General features: G+C 41.3%; 1 protein-coding gene across 1 annotated transcript in view; it reads right to left on the bottom strand.

Annotated features, from left to right (window-relative positions):
• Positions 1 to 15,144, bottom strand: part of ASXL2 (ASXL transcriptional regulator 2) — a 222,482-nt gene that overhangs the window by 148,749 nt on the left and 58,589 nt on the right. Inside the window, exon 2 of the mRNA XM_067550474.1 lies at positions 4,080 to 4,162. Coding sequence (XP_067406575.1) covers positions 4,080 to 4,162 — 83 coding nt within the window. The remainder of the gene's footprint in view (positions 1 to 4,079; positions 4,163 to 15,144) is intronic.

Genomic DNA, 15,144 nt, shown 5'->3' with positions numbered 1-15,144 from the left:
GCTGCCCTGCCTTTCTCACTGCTTTCGTCCATGATGTAGAATTCTAACTTTCTCTTCCAAAATTGAAGATATTCATTTTGGATTATTTGTAATGCAAAAAATAAAAACTGATTAAAAATCAGAACCATTTTATGGTGTTTTTAAAGACAGGAAAAATCCTCTTAAAAATTAGAATCATATAAAATAGAGATGGAAAATATCTAGTTGATCACCCTGGCCAACACAAAGTCCGCAACATATATTCCAAAGCACTCTGTCCAACTGTTTAGTGATTGACATGACTGGGCTCTCATTTCCCTCCCGAGACTATTCTGAAAATCTACAGGTAAGCAGCAGTCAGAGGGAAGCATGCTCCTGCAGCTGATGCATTCTTAAAAGCACAACATGTTCAGTACTTCTCATAACCAGTGTTCTACTATAAGTGGAAGAGAAATTCAGTTTAGATGAACATGTCACAGACTCCTTTTATTTGAATGAGGAGGGCAGAAGCTCACTGCCATCAATGGCTGAAAGCTAAAGCAATGGGGAGGCTGACTAAGTTGAAAGGCAAAGGTCCTCTCCCTTTGACTACAAATCAAATAAAAAAGTGAAAGCTAAGGACAGGGCAAGGAATTCACCCAAAAGAATCACTTATATCATAAATATTTAGAATCTTTTCCTGTCTATAAAGTGTTTTCTGCTCATGCAGCCCAATAATACAGACTCACTAGGCTTTCTTTCCTAATTAGAAATTAGGATCACTCTCTTCCTAGATGAGGTTACCACTGAATCAGGCACAAAACATTTTTGACAGGTCTTCAGGGAATTCCCTTAAGTATAAGAGGAGAATGGCATATCCACATTTCTGGCAATGTGGCCAAAGATACTTAAGCTTAATTGAATAAGGTTTTTCAAGGAAATTGCCATATCTGTCTCACAAAGTATCTGGACTAATCTGGAGTTATGAGAATCAGATTTTCTTCATCTTCCCTAATCTGTGAAGAACTCGTGGGATTGAGAATATGGTAGGAAAGTTACAAAGAATCATAGAAGATTAGGGTTTGAAGGGACCTCAGGAGAATATCTTCTAGTCCATCCTCCTGCTCAAAGAAGGGCCAACCCCAACTAAATCATCCCAGCCAGGCCTTAAAAACCTATAAAGATGGAGATTCCTCCACCTCCCCAGGTAACCCATTCCAGTGCTTCACCACCCTCCTAGTGAAAAAGTTTTTCCTAATATCCAACCTAGACCTCCCCCACTGCAACTTGAGACTATTGCTCCTTGTTCTGCATCTGCCACCACTGAGAACAGCCTAGCTCCATCCTCTTTGGAATCCCCTTTCAGGTAGCGGAAGGCTGCTATCAAATCCTCCCGGGTTCATTCATGGACTGCAGCCACAACTGAAGAGCCTGAAAAAGGATGCATACAGAATTGCTCAAAGCCTGACAATGGGCCTTGGTATCTACCAGCTCTTTTGGATGTAGGCACTGGAGATGCTGATGTCTGCCAGAGGTGTGTAGTTGGTTCCAGCAGTCACTTGTTCATTGGCATTGCCAACTGTTTAGGCAGAGATCCATGAAAAGTGTCTAGGAGTTATGGGATTTCTCTCGGAGAACTTCCACTAGTATTTCAGGGGTGTTTGTAATATGGTATAATTGCACATAAAAGGTCTTGTAATCATCAACTTGGTGTTTGATAAAGAAAGTACAATTGTCTTAGCCAGTGAAGAAGAAGAAATACCTGCTCATATAAGTTCTTCAGCATGCAGATCCTCTTCCTTGAAGCCTTGTTCCTAGGAACTGCCGTCTATGGTCCTAGTAGCATTCCCCTGTGTTTTGTGGGAGGAGGAGATCTCACTCTAGATGAAGCCGCAGAAGGCGGCTTCCTAGCTGGCTATAATCCCAAAGGTGCCCAATAGGCCCAAGATTGGTAGTAGGGGTAAAGGGCCAGGAGGGTGGATACCATAGAGAATCACAGACTCATAGGACTGAATGGACCTTGAGAGATCCTGCTAATACATCCCAGAATGATGTTTGCTTTTTTTGCAAGTGTTACAATGTTGACTCATATTTAGCTTGCGCTCCCCTATGAGCCCCAGATCCCTTTCCACAGTACTCCTTCCTAGGCAGTCATTTCCAATTTTGTAAGCATGCAACTGATTGTTCCTTCCTAAGTGGAGTGCTTTGTATTTGTCCTTATTGAATTTCATCCTATTTACTTCAGACCATTTCTCCAGTTTGTCCAGATCATTTTCAATTTTAATCCTATCCTCCAAAACACTTGCAATCCTCCCAGCTTGGTATCGTCCGCAAACTTTATAAGTGTTCTCTCTATGCCATTATCTAAATCCTTGATGAAGATATTGAACAGAAGCAGACCCAGAACGGATACCTGCAGGATTCCACTTGATATGCCCTTCCAGTTTGACTGTGAAGCACTGATAAAATACTCTCTGGGAATGGTTTTCCAACCAATTATGCACCCACCTTATAATAGTAGCTCCATCTAGGTCTGTGGTTCCCATCGGAGCTTGTTTCTGTGGGGCTACAAGACCGGTGCGGGCTCCTTGCTGCAGCCAAGGCGACTGGAGATCAGCACTTCCCTCCCCTTGGCTGTAGCAGGGAGCACAGCAAAGCACTCTGCCTGGGTTCATAGGCGCTGGGGTCCCAGCTGGAGCCACAAGGAGAGGAGATTGGCGCAGAACTCTTCTTTGAGTTTCAGATCATTGAAGATCTCCTGGTTAAGTCAGGGTGGTCTCTTGACATACTTCCTATCTTTCCTATGCAGTAGGATAGTTTGCTCTTGTGCCCTTACTAACATCTCCTTGAAAAACCGCCAACTCTCTTGAACTGTTTTTTGACATCTTTAAACCATGATTTGAAGACTTCAGTAACTCAGCCGGAGGTTGGGGTGTATTTCAGAAAGGGTGAGGTTCTGTGGCCTGCAATGTGCAGGAGGGTCAGATTAGATGATCACCATGGTCCCTTCTGACCTTAAAAATCTATGAGTCTATGAGAAGAGGCTTGTTCTAGTTTGTCAGCCTCTCTACCATAGATCTGATGAGGTTAACATAAATCTCGCTAACACAAATGAGTTTAAGGTGAGTCTCCCTAGCCTTTTGCCTTTCCTTAGAAAATGATGTGCAAATGGCACATTCCTCAGGAAACCTCCCTCATCACAGAAGGCATCTCATATGCCCATCGTTAAGTATCATTACCACATCACAAGACATGGTTTTTAAAACCAGGAGAATTCAGCTCTGCTGTAAGGGCAGAACCCAGAACTGGCAAAGTCTCACAGCCAGTCACGAGGGGATTCTTTTAAGGAGGAAAAGCTAACAACTAAGAACTACCTAACTAAACTATGTACAAGAAAAAACAATTGCACAGTGAGCAAGAGGTGGAGGTGTTCCAACTCACAACCAGAGACAGTAAAAAGGAATTGAGAAACAGCTGAGCCAACATACATTGCTGGCCAAGTGATTCCAAACTTGAGCATATGTGCATGAAGAGTGGAAATTATATGGACAAGCACTTAAAGAACTACTGAAAGTTTTAAAAATCCAGTTGCACTTTTCATAGCTGATGCTGCTTGTTTGTCTCCTGTGTTTCTCTCAAGCTTGGACTGTAGAAGAAAAAAGGTCAGTTTTTGTGTTTGTTTTAGTTTGTTTCCAGTTAATTTTTCTTTCCAGTTCTGCACTGGCACAATGTGACAATGTTTAAGCTAAAAACACTCCAGAAAAATGTTTAATTACAAATTTTTAAAAGTGAATGTAAGTTAAGAAAAGTTAGTATAGTAATTTTCAGTTTTACAATAAAAAGATTATCCCAATAAAACTGGAACCCTATCTACCACAGCATGTCCCTTTTTACAAGCAATTACAAAGGCTGCGGAACAGATAGAGAGCTTCCTTACGAATGAAGTATGAACTGCACCAATCACTTGGGAGTAAAATTTTCAACAGTGCCTAAGTCACTTGGGAATCATTTCTTAAAATAGAATTTAGGGGCCTAAGTCCTTTATGCACTTGAAAATTTTACAATTTTATCTTTAGTAACAAAAAATGCACAATATAGGATTGAATGGTAGAACAACTCACCTGATTTCTTTCAGTCCTTCTTTCTGAATAACTTGAAGAATTTCTTTATGGCTCATAGGTGTATTGGGATATTTCTCCAGGACCTAGCATGAAAAAACAGATTAAGAGGGCAAATTACTTATCTGCAATTTTTTAAAAACAAAATATTTTATCTTAGATAAATCCACACTTAACCATTTTCATGTCTCCAAGAAGTGCATTCAGAGATGGGAATTATTGGGTTTGCTGAAATCTCTTCCCTACCCTTTTTACCTGAGACTATAACTGCAAGCCTTGTGTAGATTAAATACATAAACCCTGCATCATAACTTCAAATTTCTTTTAACCATTTAAAACGTAAGGTTATTGGGATTCTCCATTCTTACTTCAGTGGATGGACAAACCTGATTGGGTCTATGTAGGCTACACCTTCAGTAAACTTACAAATGCAAAAAAAAAAAAAAAAAGGGCTGTATACTGAAAGACAGCAGGATGCCTGTTTTAGCATGTACACTGGGAAAAGATGAGTTTACAGTGAAAGTGAATGGGGGGGGGGGTGCGTCACAGAGCTAGATGAACACCCTCTATTAGGCACTTACCAGACTGCTGTGAGGTAACTGATCACTGGATCCCATGTTCTTTATGCCTGCAGAGTCTGAACAGAGGCTAGGACTCTATGCACACTCTTGGGGTGCATTTACTCTAGCACCTCCACCTGAGAAGTAAGACCTCGCAGTCCAACCGCCTAGTCCCTAAACGCTTCAGGCCCGCCCCCATAGCTTAAGCACATCTTCTCCCAGAAGGGCACCCGAAGGTGTGAGTCATCTGGTTTACAGTTTACACCTTAAAGGGTCACGGTTGTAAAAACAGACAGCAAGTAAGACGTAAATTTGGTAAACAATTTACCAAGGGTCATGGAGAATCCACCACCCCACTTACAGTTTTTAAATTAAGACTGGGTGTTTTTCTAAAAGATCAGATCTTTTGTTTTGCATAATCACTCAATTTCAGTGTCAATGCTTTTTGTCGTATTTTAATTCTTTTCCTTCTGTGTGTTTCAATCAATACACTTCTAACCTTTAACCTCTAACATTAATTTACTGGTATGTTTGCCATGGTATCGAGCAGGCTGGTGTGTATGCATCTGGAATTTCATTTAAACTGTTGAACATTGCACAGTGATAAGGTCATGTTAACATGTTTGACTCTTTGGGGCCATCAAAATTAACACAACAGCACATGATAGACTTAACACAGAAACCACACTTTGCACAGGTTTCTAAAACCACTCCTCTTTCTTTAGTAGCACAAGAAATGCAGAGATCTATACAAAAGTAATAAACCCTACACACAGGCCGTGTTTCACTTTCCTCAACACCTTGAAGCAGTGATACTCAGACTGAGGCTCGGGAGCCACATTGGCTCTTCAGTGTATCTCCTGTTGCTCTTTGCAGCACACAATATAAAAACACTGATTTAATTATTAACCAGTCTAAGTTACTAACCAATCAGGATGCTTTTACTATGTAATTAACCAATTGTAAAATACTTGGTCAGTCATTTTGCTGTGAAAATATTACATAAAAATAGTAAATGAAACAATGAATTCACACTACTGTGGCTCTTCTGGGTAATGTTGATCGCTAATTTGGCTCCTGAACCACTGAGGTCTGAGTATCACTGCCTTGGAGTATATTTTGGACAAAGGTCCAGGTCCTCAGTGGGTGTCCGAAGACTCTTCTAATGCAGCTCATGACTTGACTTCTGAACCATGAAGCTTTTCTTCCCCTCTAACTCAGCTTGTGTTTTCTGACCTTGGTTGTCACATAGGTGAACTGAGCCCTCACTCCTATGAAAGCATACCCCACCTTCCTGCCCAAAGCTTCTTGTGTCTGAGTCACTCGAGTTTTGTGTGTCACCACCAATACTTGGTTCCTTTGTTCCGATGCGAGACATTTTCCACTGCTCTAAATGTCAGCCACTTGCTGAAGGACAGAAGAATACTGGCCCTTTGAGACTTGAGCTAACCCCATTGTCCCAATATATTTCCACCTGAATAGCCACCCATATACATTTAATGACAGACTTTTGTCCCTGGTCTGGCAGAGATGTGACAGTCCTGTCAGCCTACGATAGAATCCACATACATATAGTTATTCAACGATAACATGAAAATTGCTATAATAGCTCCATAATATCAACCAGAATTCTTAAATTGTACAGACAGATTACTCAAATCACCACAGGAGGGCTGGGAAGAGGAGAAGGGGTGAAAAGAAAAAACTAGGTTTAGAAGGTACTACAAACATTCTTCCTTCCTCCAGAATAGTAAATATTCTACACTGATGCACATTTCTAGATGGACAAGACTGTGGCCCATCTCATCAGAAGTAGATCCAGATACAGCAATCCAAATATTCAGTACTGCAATTCTTCTATGGCATGAAGCCACATATCCTGAAAAAGCTCCAACGGATACAAAATCCAGCAGCTATTTTGCTTAGCAAACAGATCAGTGTTAACATCACCCCAAGTCAAGTCTCCCTTTGCAACCATGACATTATTCCAGTGGAATACAGCTGGCCGTCTACCACTAGAGAGGCACTCAAAGAATCATAGAAGATTAGGGTTCTAAGGGACTGCAGGAGGTCATCTAGTCCAACTTCCAGCTCAAAGCAGGACCAACATCAACTAAATCATCCCAGCCAGGGCTCTGTCAAGCCAGGCCTTAAAAACATATAAGGATGGAAATTCCACCACCTCCCTGGGGTACCCATTCCAGTACTTCACCACCCTCCAAGGGAAAAAGCTTTTCCTAATATCCAACCTAGACCTCTCCCCTGTTGCAACTTGAGACCATTGCTCCTTGTTCTGTCATCAGCCACCACTGAGAACAGCCTAGCTCCATCCTCTTTGGAACCCCCCTTCAAGTAGTTGAAGGCTGCTATCAAACCCCCCTCACTCTTCTCTTCTCCAGACTAAATAAGCCCAGTTCCCTCAGCCTCTCCAGCCCCCTAATCATTTTCGTTGCCATTCGCTGGACTCTTTCCAATTTCTCCACATCCTTCCTGTAAGTGGGGGAGGCCCAAAACTGGACACAATACTCCAAATGTGGCCTCACCACTGCCGAATAGAGGGAATAATCACTTCCCTCAGTCTGCTGGCAATGCTCTGACTAATGCAGCCCAATATGTCATTAGCCTTCTTGGCAATAAGGGCACACTGTTGACTCATATCCAGCTTCTTGTCCACTGTTACCAACAGATCCTTTTCTGCATAATTGCAGAACCTCTTCAGATTTCTTTTGGCCCAATCCTCCAATTTGTCTACGTCACTCTGTATTTTATCCCTACCCTCCAATGTATCTACCACTTCCCCCATCTTAGTGTCATTTGCAAACTTGCTGAGGGTGCAATACACCTTATCATCCAGATCACTAATGAAGATGTTGAACAAAATTGGCCACAGGACCGACTCTGCTTGATACCAGCTGCCAACTAGACTGACCCATTGATCACTACCATTGAGCCCTATGATCTAGACAGTCTATCTACCTTATGGTCCATTCACCCAACCCATTCTACTTTAACTTGTCATCAAGAAAATTGTGAAACTGTATCAAAAGCTTTACTGAAGTCCAGGTATATCACGTCCACCACTTTCCGCACATCCACAGAGTCAGTTATCTCATCGTAGAAGGCAATCACGTTAGTCAATCCATGCTGACTGTTCCTGATCACCTTCCTCTCTTCCAAGTGCCTCAAAATGGATTCCTTGAGGACCTGCTCCATGATTTTTCCAGTGACTGAGGTGAGGCTGACCAGTCTGTTGTTCCCTGGATCCTCCTCCTTCCCTTTTTTAAAGATGGGCACTATATTTGCCTTTTTCCAATCATCCACGACCTCCCCCAATCACCACGAGTTTTCAAACACAATGGCCAATGATTCTGAAATCATATCAGCCAACTCCCTCAGCACCCTCAGAGGCATTGCATCTAGCACCATGGACTTGTGCATGTCCAGCTGTTCTAAATAGTCCTGAACCTGCTCTTTCACCACTGTGTTAGACTGAGAATTGTCTTCCTCCTTGTTTTACCTGATTGCCAGATCTACCACCAGGTAAACTGACTGAGACCACTGCCAGTAAAGTGTAGAACAACCAAAGTTTTATTAGGGGCAAGACATCAGTTGTGGAATTCGCTACCAGCAGAACGAAGAATAACTACTAACCTTATCCCCCATTCCAAACTAAATGAGAAGCTTGTCTCTTCAACTTGGCTTTCCCACAATAATCTCTTTCATACATACAAGACCCTATAAAGTTAGTCAAACAATTTTTCCTGATGAGTGGGAAGGAAGAAATAGTTGTGTTTTTAAATATGTGGTAGGTACTCAGAGAATAAATACAGTGACAGAATCAACTAAAAGTACCTATACAGAACTGAGTGAAATGGATATCCAATTCCTTCACAGCTACCAGAAAATTTTCCCAGTATTGCCAACCTGAAGTGTCAAAAAATATCACCAGTTAGGGCCACAAAATCCATGAGATGTTTATAAATATATATAAAACTAATATATAGATATATAGAGATATATATTTAGGTCCTTTTATTTGCCTTCTGGCTTTTAAGACTTTAATGTTAGAGATTATCAAGCTTCTCTCCACAACTATGAGGGGTAGACCTTTTTTAAAAATTAAAACAGATTCTGACAATAAAGGACTCCAGGAGCTAAGGTTTTAAAAACAAAACTCCAAAACAACTCCCACCAAATCTTCATTCACAATAAAGAACCAACAAGAGCCAGCAACAATTTTCACATCAGCAATCTTTTAGAGCACCACTTGACAGCAAAATATATTTACTTACAATTGTATATATTTCAACAATTAGGATAATATTTAAGATACAAGAACTTCTGATAAAACTACATTGTTTGCGTAGCTAAAATTCAACAAAGCACTTACTGCAAAATTTATAAATTTCACTAACAACTTTAACTCACATGCATTTTTACAACCAACAGTAATTTAAGGCTGACTACATGTGAAAATTAATCCAGAATAAGGTAGGGTGTGAATGTATAGCAGATTAACTATTCCAGATTACGTCAGTGAGTGGGTTATTTTATTCCTGAATAATAATACTTTAGTCCAAATTAGTTTAATCGACCTGCATTAAACTAATTCAGAATAAAACCATCCACACATGGAATTAATCAGGAATAGACTCCAGAATAAATCCCCATATAGACAAGCCCTTTGAGTTTATATTTGACTACAAGAACATGATTAGAAACTAAATATTTGCAATGTGGCTAAGTTAAAGATGATCTGGAAAGGATTTTTAGTATATAATTGAGCTAGTTGCTTTTTAGATGAATAAAGATTTCTCCTGAGTCCCTCTACCCATCCAGGCCCCAAAATATAATAAAAATAGGGAGCAAATGTGTGCAGGGGTTCTGCCTATTTATATTTTAGAGATGAGAAATCTGAAGTCTGGCCTTCCCTGGTTTTGCTGGAGAACGTCTGGGATGTTTCAGAGGCTGTATTGTGAACCTCTCCCTGGCTGTAGCAGAGAGCATGGCAAAGTGCTCCGCTCTGCCTGAGTCCCTAGGCACTGGGGTCCTTGCTGGAGCCAGAGAGCCAGTCCCCCTGGATGCAGAAGGGAACCTCTGTCTAGGGACCCAGATGGAGTGTGTGGGGCTACAGGATGCATGCAGTTTCCCTGCTGCAGCCAGGGGGACGGGAGATCAGCGAGGAGGGAGGCAGCCTTCTCCCTGAATTCTTTCTGTCTGGCTGCAGGGGAGGAGGGACTGCTGGCAGAGACTGGTGGCCCTTCAGGGTTGTAAAAATTATATCTGTGGTCCTCAAGCCAAAAAGGTTGGGAACCACTGTCCTAAGTGATAGAGTGGAGGGAGGGGGAGGTTGAATCTTTAACTATTGAACGTCAATGACTAACATTTTGGATAAAAGGCATATTTGTTAACCAAAACAAAGTTTTAAACTAAAAATCCCATAACTCTGTTCAACTTTCACACTCAAATAGTGATGCTAAAATTTCACTCATTCTCCAGTCGTCTGTCTTCCAGAGCAGAAAAGGGATGTAAGACATGAGCAACATTTTTAATAAGAGCAACTTTTCAGTCTTTAAAACATCATAAAGCAGCACCGAAGGCACACGCTCACTATTTTTTACTTTGCTGATCATGACAATATTGTCTGAACCTTAGCATTGGCAATTTTGATTCCCCACCTCTATTCTTTCCATGCCTGAAATCTATATAACCATTTACTCAAACTTTCAGGACAAACCAACACTCCTGAACAAACCTGTCAAGTTATCAACCAAATAGGAATAAATTATACAAAAATTTAAATGACCCTTTTGAATGAAGATACTTGGCCAACTTCTACTATACCCATCATTCCCTCCCTCCCTCCCAGCTAAACCATCCCTCCTCCTCCCCCTGCCCCCCAAAATAAAGGTGGAACTAATATGACGGTCACTGCCTTCATGTTGTTTACTTAGTGTGTTAAATCCCTTTCCCCCGTTTTTGTCTTGTCTATTTAGATTATAAGATCTTTGGGGCAGGGAGTGTTCCATTGTGTTCGTACAGCACCTAGCACAGTGGGGTCCCATTCTTCATCAGTCCTTAGGCATTACTGTAATAGGCATACATTTTTATTATTTTTATATGTGCCCTACCAATAGCATTGGATCCAGAGCCTAGAATCCAGCAACTGCTAACATTCCCTTAAGAACAGAGGGAGGAGTGGTCACAGTTTGCTTCAATCTAAAATTACATCCTTGTCATCAATTCCATGATTTACTAGTAACCTAAGATTGTTGTGCCTTCTAGCCACATCACACACACCAACAGCCTGATGGCCAGTATTCCAGCCATGAACATAAGAAATGCCATACAAGGTCAGCCCAATGGTCCATCTAGCCCAGTATCCTGTCTCTAAAAGTGGCCAGTGCCAGGTGGAATGGACAGGATCTACCCCATTATCCAGTCCCAGCTTCTGGCGATTAGAAGTTTAGGAACCTCCAGATTATGGGGTTGTGTCCCTGACCATCTCGCTAACAGCCATTGATGGACCCTTCCGACATGAACTTATCTAATTCTTTTTTGAACCCAATTATACTTTGGACCTTCACGAGATCCCCTGGCAACAAGTTCCACAAGCTGACTGTGTTGTGTGAAGGAGTACTTCCTTTTGTTTGTTTTAAACCTGATGTCTATTAATTTCATCAGGTGACCACTAGTTATGGTTACAATTATGTGAAGGGGTAAATAACACTTCACATTCACTTTCTCTAGACCATCCATGATTTTATAGACTTCTATCTTATCCCGCCTTAATTGTCTCTTTTTGAAGCTAAAAAGAGACCTGGAAGAGCCATGAAGAGAATCACTACAGAGAACATGAATGAATGCATAATAAATGTCAGGCAAGGAAGCTAAGCTTGCCCTCAAGATTTAAGAAGTCACCAACAACAGAAGTGGCTACTAAACTCCTACATGTCACAAGCCTACTAGACTCCATGCAATTACTAAACGCAGGATTAATACTTTACTAAAATTAAACCCATATATTAGGGAAGAGCCTCTACATACAGTAAAATACGCAAAAGCCCAACATGTGCTGTGGCACTTGTATAATCTTATTGAGAAGTGTAAAGGCACTGATTTTTCACATGGATCTGGATGTAATTATAAGGTCAACCACTGGAACTAAGGTTTTACAACACAGGTTTGTCGGGGGCTTTGGATCAGAATGCAAGAGACTGCCTCAATTTTGATTTTACAGGGTAACTACCACAGTGGAGCAAATGGAAACTTTTACATTTACACTGAGGCTGAGATTTTCAAAGAGGCCTCTAAGGGAGCTGGGTGCCCAACTCCCCTAGACTACTACTTTGGAAGCTCCATAAAATACTGTATAATGATCAAATAATGTTTCCTGCAAAGGAGTTACATATATAGCCTTTTTTCCTCAAGTAGGCCTAGCACTTTACAGACATAAAACACAGTCAGGGTCTGTCTTCACATATAGCACAGCACCGGTGCAGCTGCACCACAGTAGCGCTTTAGTAATGACACTACTATGCAGACAGGAGAGCTTCTCCCGTCTGCGTAATTAATCCACCTCCCCGAGAAGCTCTCCTGTGGACATACCACTGTCTACACCAGGCATTAGGTCAGTAGAAGTATGTCACTCAGGGGTGTGGATTTCACTAGGTTTGTAGTGTAGACCTGGCCTGACTTTTTCCAAGAAAAGCATAGATGTCAAAATATACTGCTCTATACAGACACAGCACTGAGGGATATAAAACAAATGTTTAAAGGCAACTGAGACAAAAAAAATCATGTAATTTAGACTGTTAAAACAGTGGCTTGTTAGTTCTAGGGAGGCTTTTAAAAAAAAATTAATGTCCTTTTATGTTGTCGTACAAAGCCCAGAATGAGGTGGCCCAATCTGGACTGGGATCTTGAAGTTCTACATATATTAACATTTTGTCATGTTGGCTAAGGAGCAGAAGTTGTGGTTATTGTCTGAGGGTGAGCTGACAGAAGTGACTTTTTCTAGCAGGGTATTAAAACCTCTATTGTTATTTTAATCTTTTGACATTTGCACAGATCATGCCATTTCTCCATTTCTTTTTCACTCATTCCTCCCAGCGCTTTGGAATAGGTTTACTTTTGTTCTGAGATAGCAACATATGAATTCTCTTGACCTACACAGGACTTAGTTCTACTTAGGAACACAGAAATTGAAACCTCAAACAAACCACTGGCAGCAGTCCCTATCTGATGCTTCTGAAGAAAAAACAAAACAAAACAAAAAACAAAAAAAACAAGAAACCCACAATGCACCTGTCAGTTGCACAATGTTGTTAAGAAGGGCTGTGGGTGAGGAGGAATTCATCTTGACCTCTGCAGAAAACACATATGTACCCAGAAGAATGAGATTTGATTACTGTTGTTTTAACATGAACTACTGTGTTATTGTTAGTCATAAAAGTCAGCAAGAGGAATGAATCCATTCCTCATTTGTTTAGAGCCAGGATTCATAGCTGCTGTCATCGAGATGCCATAGCCAGTAACAAACAGAGAACATTCTCAAAACCAAGTTCAGGATCCTGAAACAGTTTTCTCATCTAGTCTAAAGAAGCCGGTAAAGGCTTCATCTAGGGGTTAGTCTAGACACAGACTTGCATTAGTTTAAACTAAAGGTGAGTTTTTAAAATCAATTTAAGCTAATCCAGTACTCAAACCTCTGTATGGACACTCTTACATCGATTTCAGCCTGCCATATTGATTTCATTTAATTTGAATACTAGATAAATAGATCAGCTAAGAGTGTCCACACACCAAAGTTTGCACAGTTTTAATTGATTTTAAAAAACCATATAAGCAATTACTGTGTTTAAGACGAGCCCCCAGTTAGAGTTTGTCCAGTACTTCCAAAACTCAAGCCTGTTTTATTTAGGTGACTATCTTTTAAAAAATAAAATTTTAAAGTGTTGGTCTAAGTGATATGCCCAAGTCTATGGAAAGGAAGTGATACAAGTGTTAGAGTTCAGGAGACCTTGGCATCCAGCTCTGAAACCAATCCACTAGATAATGCTGCTACTAACAAACAATACAAAAGATAAACATTAGATACTTGATGTCAACACTTTAGAAACAAGAAACGTAAGTATAATAAGCAGTAGTTATGTTTATCGACTGTTAGCTTGTGCTCCCCCACCACTGCAGCCACCTGTGTGGGCTTTCATCATGGACTTAGACTGAGCTCTGTGGGACAATGTCTTTCTTCACGGTCTATGTATACAGTGACTAGCACAATGGGACCCTGATCCTCAAGACATTACTGCAATTCAAAAGATAACGGTGCATGACTGTTGGACCTGTACACTAAGTGGTAAGGAAGATAATTAAAGAGAATTGTGAAGTAGCAGAAGAATTGTTGTTTGCACTAGTCTTTACTGTAGACCAGGGGTCTCAACCTTTTTCTTTCTGAGGCTAACCCCCAATATGCTATAAAAATTCCTGGGCCCAGCAAGGGTGAAGAGGGTTACTTGGGGCTCCAGGCTCTGAATACTGGGAGGGGCCCTTGGGCATAATTTGACTTCTATTGGGAGGGCGAGCAGGGCCCGGGAGAGATCAGGCCAGTGCTGCACAGCAGGGCCCAGGGATGAAGTGCCATCTCCACCCCTTGACTCACCTCAGCAGGCTACCCAGCCTGTCTGGGTCGGAGGGTGGGGGGCACACAACCAAGAATTATAACTCAAAGGCAGATGCTCAGCTCAAAAAACTGGAAAACCACTCAGGGTGCAGGCAGTTCCAATGCCTGGAAACTGAAGCTAGATAAATTTGAACTGAAAATGAAAGGTGCACATTTGTAACAATAAGGGTAATTAACCATTGAAACAATTTACGAAGGGATGTAGTGGCTTCATCGCTTTGAGTCTTCAAAATCAAGATTAGAAAATATGCTTTAGTTCAACCACAGGTTACAGGTTTTATGCAAGAATTACTGGATGAAATTCTATGGACTGTGTTACACAGGAGAGGTCAGACTAGATCATAGCAATTCCATCCGACTTAAAATTTATGAATTTATAAAGCAGCAAGAGGGCTACCAGACCCTTTTTAAAATACACATTCCTTGCAGGTCGCATTTCAAAGAAACACTTTAAATGGGATTTTAGAGTGGAAGTGAGTGCCAGCTGTGACGCGTAAGTGTAGACTGCTCCCTATATGATACCCAACAGAGGCTTGGTCTACACTTACCTCCGCGATTTGGCAGCAGTCGACGGGAGTTATGCAAAGTATGCAAAGAACTTGCGTAACTCCCATCAACTGCTGTGCTTCTCTTCTGCCCACCGTCTTCACTGCACTGCGCCACTTGCGGGGATGGATTAATAACGTCGACTGCTGGATCAACTGAGCAGGTCTTCACTGACCGCTCAGTCAATCCAGATAAGTCGATTTGACGGCGGCAACTTTGCCGCCGTCAGTGCAGACATAGCCTAAGTAGGCAGGCAACTTGTTCTGCACTCGCTGATGTT

Source organism: Emydura macquarii, unplaced genomic scaffold (genome assembly GCF_026122565.2).
Source record: "Emydura macquarii macquarii isolate MOO-44397 ecotype Brisbane River unplaced genomic scaffold, CSIRO-AGI_Emac_v2 contig_1300, whole genome shotgun sequence".
NCBI lineage: Eukaryota > Metazoa > Chordata > Testudines > Chelidae > Emydura > Emydura macquarii.
Note: the sequence above shows the minus strand (reverse complement) of the source record. Positions and strands in the feature narration are given on the sequence as shown.